This window comes from Corylus avellana, chromosome ca4 (genome assembly GCF_901000735.1).
Source record: "Corylus avellana chromosome ca4, CavTom2PMs-1.0".
NCBI classification, from domain to species: Eukaryota; Viridiplantae; Streptophyta; class Magnoliopsida; order Fagales; family Betulaceae; genus Corylus; species Corylus avellana.
In genome coordinates, this window is record NC_081544.1 from 24,453,267 (window position 1) to 24,461,390 (window position 8,124).

At 32.6% G+C, this 8,124-nt stretch overlaps 2 protein-coding genes across 2 annotated transcripts; both read left to right on the forward strand.

Annotated features, from left to right (window-relative positions):
• The first annotated feature begins 159 nt into the window (after positions 1–159).
• LOC132176924 (ankyrin repeat-containing protein ITN1-like) lies at positions 160–1,422 on the forward strand. The gene has a single exon (XM_059589082.1). It carries the CDS (start codon positions 398–400, stop codon positions 1,370–1,372), a length of 975 nt encoding a protein of 324 aa, XP_059445065.1. The 5' UTR covers positions 160–397; the 3' UTR covers positions 1,373–1,422.
• Positions 1,423–2,192: 770 nt separating this feature from the next.
• On the forward strand, positions 2,193–5,959 carry LOC132178263 (protein ACCELERATED CELL DEATH 6-like). The gene is made up of 2 exons (XM_059590712.1): positions 2,193–2,735; positions 5,309–5,959. The coding sequence occupies exons 1-2, from the start codon at positions 2,193–2,195 to the stop codon at positions 5,957–5,959; spliced, it is 1,194 nt and encodes a 397-aa protein (XP_059446695.1).
• The last annotated feature ends 2,165 nt before the right edge of the window (positions 5,960–8,124 follow it).

An 8,124-nucleotide genomic window follows, 5' to 3' on the forward strand; every position in this document is an offset into this window, starting at 1 on the left:
TTAGAGTAAACGAACAATACTTTTTGGAGTATGTGCTACACCTGCAACATTTGGACGAAGGGGAATTGAATTGGATGAACAAATTAGACGTTATTAAGTCATATGAACAAAACTTATGGTTTCCTATAGCCTATCTATAGACGCCCAAAGAATTTTTTTTATTTTTATTTTTCATATGATCGATTTATGCAATGTCTACAAGGGGATGACATGTTAATTTCCGTGCACTTTCTCCTTTTTAAAATTCCTTGAATTACTATTTGCTTTCCACATGACCTTGTGCTTAGTTCATGCTATTTGTGAAGTGCAGAGCAGAGAGTATACGGGGAGGCAAAGAAACTATTAGTAGACGGACCATCACTTGCTGGAGAGATATTTATAATACTCTATTCAAAGAATGGATCCCTCCAATTCCTTTGAATCTCAATCATCTGTTAATGCTAATCAGCCCGAGCAAACAGAGACCATCACTTTCATGAATCGTGATTACTACAATGCTGCAGCAGAAGGCAGAATCGAGTTCTTCAAAAATATCATCAATCATGAGTCTCTACTAACCCCAAATAAAAATACAATCCTCCATATTTACATCACAGCCCTCAATTCTGGATCCAATTCAACAACCCCCAATGCAGGATCGGAATCAACAAAAACCCTTAATGCAGGAACGGAATCAACAACCCTTATTGAACGATTAGGATCAACAACCTCATTATTACGGCAAGCCAATGCCAAAAGTGAAACTCCATTGCATATTGCGGCAGGATCAGAATCAACAACAACCCTCAATGCAGGAGCGGAATCAACAACCAACTTTGTGGAAGAAATTCTTAAAAAGTGTCCCTCACTGTTATGGCAAGCGAATGCCAAATGTGAAACTCCATTGCACATTGCGGCAAGGTACGGGCATGATGGCATAGTGGAAGTTCTAATCGAATATTGTGCCCAAACTCGCGCCCAAACTCGCCATGATCAAGACCTTGAAGAGGAGATTGAACCAGTAAAGGAACTGCTGAGGATGACGAACAAAGAGAAAGACACGGCTTTGCATGAGGCTGTACGTTATAATCACCTTGAGGTGGTAAAATTGTTGATTAGTAAAGACCCAGATTTTTCATATTCTGCTAATGATGCTGGTGAGACTCCACTTTACATAGCTGCCGAGAGAGGGTTTAAAGATTTGTTGTTCGAAATTTTAGACAAATGCAAATCACCAATGCATGGGGGTCCCCTTGGTAGGACGGCTTTGCATGCTGCCCTATTGCCGCGTTACAGATATTATGAGTATGACACAGGTACTACCTATTTATTTTCTCAATGTTGTATTTGCATTGTTAATTTAGTAATGAGTAATGCAGCTTTAATTCTTTAAAGTTTGTTATAATTTTGATAAAAATTATGTGGTGGACCAAAAATAATAAATTCAGGAAATATATATAAGGACGCTTGATGTCTGGTATAGAAATTCAACAATCATATAATTAAGTTTCTAAATTGAATTATTTTCATAACAATTTTTTTAATAAACAATATGATTATTGTACTTTACATAGATGCCGAGAGAGATATCGTCGTTTCCCTTATTAATTTCACTGTTAGAGGTTCAATCTAAAATATCGTCGTTTTAATTATAAGTTAAGATGTTGGTAATTTGAGTATATAAACCTATCTAACAAAAAGTCATTCTAAACAATGACGGAACAGCCTTATTAGCTTCAAATCATAAATCTTTGGTGATTGCTAATTGATTAATGAATCAACATGAAAAAAGAAAAACAGGTTATATATACTTTTTGTTAAAAGAAGAAATTACCTCTGCACTTAATAATAATTAATAATCATATATAGTTGCAACGAAAGCCACGTTAGCGCGCTAGCTGTAGAGAACATAATTAATTTATACTATTTATGAATAAAATTAAAAAATTAAGGCCTAGGAGATTAAATAGAAACTTGATGTAATCCATGTTCTGCATTTGCCAGTTACAGTTCAACTCATGAAAAAGATATAATGGAAGGGAGTTGATACAAGAGATTATTAATGTTAATTTGAATTTTATGAAGAAAGTAGAAACTAAACTTTAATAAATTACATTGAGTACCTTTTTCAATTAATCTCCTGATCGACAAGTCTTGCTTAATTGTGTCATTTAGAAAATCATTAAATTTAACATATTTAAATTATTTTAGGTATGGTCAAAAGAATTCTTCAAAAAATTGAAGGTATAAGTAGAGAAGTGGACAATGACGGTTGGACTCCGCTTCACTTGGCTGCATACTTCAACTATGTAGGCTTTATAGTAGAGCAGTTGTTGGATAAAGATAGAGAAGTAGCGTACATGAAAGACACAAAAGGTAGGACACCTCTTCATATTGCAGCTCAACGTGGTAATTATTGGGCAATGAAGGAGATTGTAGAAAGGTGTCCAGATTGTTGCGAACTAGTTGATAACAGAGGTTGGAATGTACTCCATTTTCTTATCAAAAGAGGGAATTATTATATGTTAGATATTATCATGGATATTATAATAGAAAATTGGTCTTTCAGCAACCTTTTGAATGAGAAGAATGCTGATGGGGATACACCTCTTCATTTCTATGCCACTACTTCTTCGGAATCATTATTAGCGTTAAAGAAGTTCGTTAGTCACCCTCGACTCGACGAGATGGCCTTCAACAAACAACACCTCAACACGTGGGTTATCTCTGCAACCGAAAAACGTTCATTGAAAGAGGTAACACATAATTTCATCTTTCATCTTACATATTGCTTTATTTTTCTGTGTTTTTGGTTATTGAGGTGGGGCCATCTAACAATGTTTGAAAACCCCCGCTATTTCAATTATTTGTCACAACGAACCCACCCCCATCCCAAGAGAGGACAACCCCACTATCACTATTCACTAACAAACGGTACCGAATCTTTACCTTGTATTCTCCATTTATATTATTTAGTGTAAGCTATACACACTAAAAAACATACTTGAAAAAAAAGTTTGATGGAGATGGTGGTTGCCGTAGGTTCTTTTTTAAGACTCCATAAAAATTCTTGTATTTATCACCAACCAAATCTCTTTAATTAGTTTTTGTTTAAGGATCATCCATCCGGTAACTATCACTTTTTGCCTCTCTCATAATCAGTCTCTTTTTTCTTTTTCTAAATTTAGTATAAGTGTTCAATTACATCTAAAATTATAAAAGAATATGAAATAACCTCTAAATTATGGATTAAAATCACTCATTTATATGCTCTCTCAGAAACATACTTCAAAATTATTTATTTATTAAGCATATATCTGCTTTTGGGGAAAAACTAAAAAAAAAATTTACTTTTATTTTTTAAAAATAATTCTCAATTTTTAAATTTTTCAAAACACTTTTCAAAACTTTATCAAACTAATTCTCAACTGTTCTCAGATATAACACCCACCTAATTTATTATTTGTTTTCAAGTCAAAACACTTCTTAATAAAACTTTACCAAGCATTCCCTCATTTTTCACCTTTTTAATTTTTCGTTGTTTCTTAAACGCACTGCAAAACATGACATTTTCTACAATTTTATTTAAAAACGAGTGTTTAATTTCTGAAATTACCGGATCAAATGCACTGTAAAACTTATATCAGTAAAAAAAATTTGTTGTCCAGCTTCCATGTGACATGGCCTTTACCAATGGGCCCTCAAATAAAGTTGGGTTAGCTCGGCCCATGGGCTAATCACGATGATGGCATTCCGATTGAGTCATTGCTTAAAAGACTTTGAGTCGTGGGCCCCATTTCCAACCCTTTTCAACTTCAAATTGACAATTCATTTAGACAAAAATTAGCTACAAACTATTATAATAAAGTGATATGTGTCATTTAGCATATGATAAGTACATATTACCAATAGAAATTTGCTACATACTAGTTTGTAGCTAATTCATATAAATCAATATAATAAAATGACATGTGTACTTTAGCAACACATGTTTTTTAATAGCACGTGCTTCTCACATGTTTTTTTAATTGATATGAACACATGTCTTTTTATTATATTAATTTATATCAATTAGTTACAAACTATATTCTATTTTTTTAATAATTTGTACTTTTCACATATTTTTTTAATAACATTAATAAAAAAAATATATATATATATACGCTTCTCGTATGCGCCTACAAAAGTCAACATGGCTTAAGTTAGAGTGAAAATGTGAAAGTGTAAAGGATATAAGGTTAAATTATAATGCCTTCGTATATTTAAACTTTCATATAAAAAATTATTTCAATAAAAAAAATATATATATATTTTTCCCTTTTTCCCTTTTTCCTTCTCTTTCTAGCTATAACACGCACCAAAATTTTTTTCTTTTTCTTGTTTTAAATTCCAAATTTGTCTTTAAACGATATGAGGGTTTTAAATATTTCATACCTGATAGACTTTTCCATATATATATATTCTTACATGTATGCCACTACATGTTAGTCTTAAAAAAATCAAAATTTATGACAAAAAATGAAAATGTACATTAGGGGCTATAGCCTATAATAGTGTCTACTTGTTTTACTATATTTTTTTAATTTTTTTTAATTTTTTTTTTTAATTTTTTTTATGTATTAAATAAGATGTTTCTACATATTCTCATTTTCTATAATAAAAGTAGCCTCATGTGCTGCATCAACATTATAAGAGATTCTATTATCTATATATAACATCTCTACCACATCAGCAATTAATGTTTTAAAACCCCCAAAAAATAAATTACGATAACCATTAGTTTCAGGAAAGAAATTAAAATCCGACACATAATTCAGCAACAAAATTCATACTTTTGGCGAAAAAAAAAAATTATTGAACATGAGGTATATAAAAATCCATAGTAAATCATCAATTGAAAATTCAAACCAATTAAAAAAAAAAAACCACATTAAATTCCCTTCTGAAATTAAAAAAAAAAAAAAAAAAGAAAAAGAAAAAATTGTAAGTGTTCTTTTTCTTACAAACTATATAAAAATTCAAGAAAAAATCGCATATCTCTCTCAAACTACCACCATATTAATAATATCTCCTAAATTATTGATTGAGTCAATGCCCATTTCAAACTACTAAAATTTATCAATGTTCTCAAGACAAGAAAAAAAATAAAAATGACCTTAAAACTTTTTAAATAAGACCCAAAAAAATAGATTTTTTTATTTAAATTAGATTTATTTTTTTTTTTTTTAAAGTATATTTTTTTCATTAAGGCAACTTTGACAATTTTTTATAGTTTGGGAGAATATTGAACCTAAAAATCACTAATAATACCAATATAAATATTACACAGCTGTGGAATTTTGAGGAAGCACTTGGATATTCCTTTCTACCTCGACGAGTGATAACTGATGAAGATAATAATACCACAAAACTAGAGGACAAGAACATGGAGAAGGAGAAGAAGAAGAAGAAGAAGGAAAAGAGAAGATCAATGTTGCAGAAAACAACCGAAGTTCATTTAGTAGTGGCTGCACTCATTGCAACAGTGACATTTGCAGCATGTATTACCATGCCTGGGGGATTCGTTGGTGGTGGAGAAGGAGAAGGTTCACACCCAGGCTCTGTACTTCTAAGAAGAAAAGCTGCTTTCAAAGCATTTGTTATTACTGATACCATATCCATGGTGTTATCGAGTTCGGCTGTCTTCATTCACCTATTGATGCCATTACTTTTTAACAAAGATATTGATGATGATAAAGGCGATCCCATGAGACTTGCCTTTCTGGCCTTCAAGTTCATTTTGTGGGCCATGATAGCAATGGGGCTAGCATTTGTCACGGGCACATATGCTGTGTTAATGCCTTCCTTGGATATTGCCATTGCCAACTGTATCATTGGCTTAACCTTCTTCGCTATCCTCCTCGGTGTGATTGAAAAATTTAATGACTTAAGCTACTCTGATTTTTTCGAGACTCTTTGTCCTTCTAAACTTGATATTTAAAATATATGTAAAGAGTCAATTCAGGAGACTAAACAGGGACAGTGGAAGGCTGTTAAGTTTTTTTTTTTCAATTTTTTTTTTTTTTTTTGTTGGTTTTGGTTTAATCTTTTAGGCACAACTTTGCATACTTGACATAATGATACACCTGGCAATTTGTGTTTCTGCAGTTAAAAATTGGTTTATGGTTCATCATCGTTCTTTCATTCGATTCATTTTCATGAAAATCACTGGAGATGGATTTCAAACGTACCTTCTCAAGTTACGACAACGCCGACAAGACCGACAATATTTATATCTCGCCGACAAGACCGACAATATTTTTATCTCAAAATATTTTTTAAAGTTTTGACGGCCTAAACCCTAAAAAAAAAAAAAAAAAATAAAAAAAAAAAAAAAAAAGGGTGAAATTAAAATAGAGAATAATGTACTTTTAACAATTTTAGGGTTCAGCCAATAAAATTTGACGAAATTACTAATAATGCTCTAACATATGTATGAGGAGTAATCCTAAGGGGTTGGCTCAGTGGTTGAACAATCTAAGACTTTGAGTATGCGCTTAAGGTCTTAAGTTCGAAATTCACTAAGTATAAACTGTTTTTTAGAGTCATCGAAGCCCCTTGAATTAATCGAGGGCATATGCACCTGGGTGCCAAGTAAAAAAATATATATGTGAGGAGTTCCTATTGAAACAAAACATGGGAAAACTGTTTTCGTTGCTTATACCAAAACAAAGCAATTGTACTAATATTTATTTTTAATTTTTTTATTAACGTTAATATTGGGGTAATTGTATAATAAGACTCTAAGTCAACCCTCCAAAATTTAAAAATTCTTAAGTTTTTATTTTTCGAAAATTTATTCCTTGAATCAATCGAAATGACAATAAAATTCATATCGTCAAAATTTTTTAACAGTCGTTAGTTCCAACCAAAACGCACCGTTTCATCTCATTAAAATATTAAATTTTAAATTTTAAAATTAAAAAAAATTGTAGGGGATGGCCACACCCCATGGGTGGTTTAGGGTGGCTCGTAGGCCACCCCAAACCCCTTGGGGGTGGCTCACCACCACCCCATGGGGGGTTTGGGTGGCTCGCGGCCACCCCAAACCCTCTAGGAGTGGCCACAAGCCACCCCATAGGGATTGGGGGGTGGCTAAGGGTGGCAGTGCTTTCTGGCCACCCCTCCAATTTTTTTTAATTTTAAAAGTAAATTAATAAAAAGTTAATATTTTAATGATGTGAAACAGTGTGTTTTGGTTGGGACTAACGGTTGTTAAAAAATTTTGATGGTATTAATTTTATTGTCATTTAGATTGACTCAATGAGTAAATTTTCGAAAAAATAAATAAACTTAAAAATTTTTAAATTTTGGAGGGTTTACTTAGGAATCTATTATACAATTATCCATCATTTATTTGCCCCAAAAAAAACAGAATTACTAAATTTTGCAAGATAAGATTCGAGGGTGCGCACTGTATCACACCACAACGGAGAATATCTAGGCTGCGCAGGGTGTTGCGTTGTCTCACCCAGTTTCGTCACGGAAAGAGGACCCTCCTCAACCTTCCCCTTCGTTTGTTTATTCCACCACCACATCTCCCCCAAGCTCTTTCAGGGTTTCTCCAAAATTAAAACCAGGTTCTTTTTCTTAAACCCTTCCCTCTATTTTGTTTACTTCTTATCAAAATTTGGTCCACTCCACTGGGTTGCTTTTCATTCCCAAAATGACATTTAGATAGATTATTGGTTTAAAGTTGGGTGGTTTCAAGGGTTGTGAAGCTTTCCGTGTATTGGGTATTTTAATTGACTTGAAACTTTGCTAGTTCTCCAGATTTGGGTTGACAAGTTTTAATTGCTAATTCTTAAGTGGGGGCGCATTAACTAATAGAACACACATCTCCGTGTGTATTTAATTACGTAAGTTGAAATTAGATAGGAACCGCAAAACGCGCAAATGTTAGTTGAAGCACAGAAATGAAAATATTGAATGTTTTGTCTGTGCCAACCAAGTGGTGCCTTTGTTCAAGGAAGCTTTACTGGCTATAATTTTTAGATTTGGATATCTGATAGAATCAGTTTCTTTGCCCAAAAACCTTTTCGAAATGGGAGTTTGAGACTTTAAATCCTTGTTTAAGTAAACAGAGCATGTTAACTCTCTGTTGAA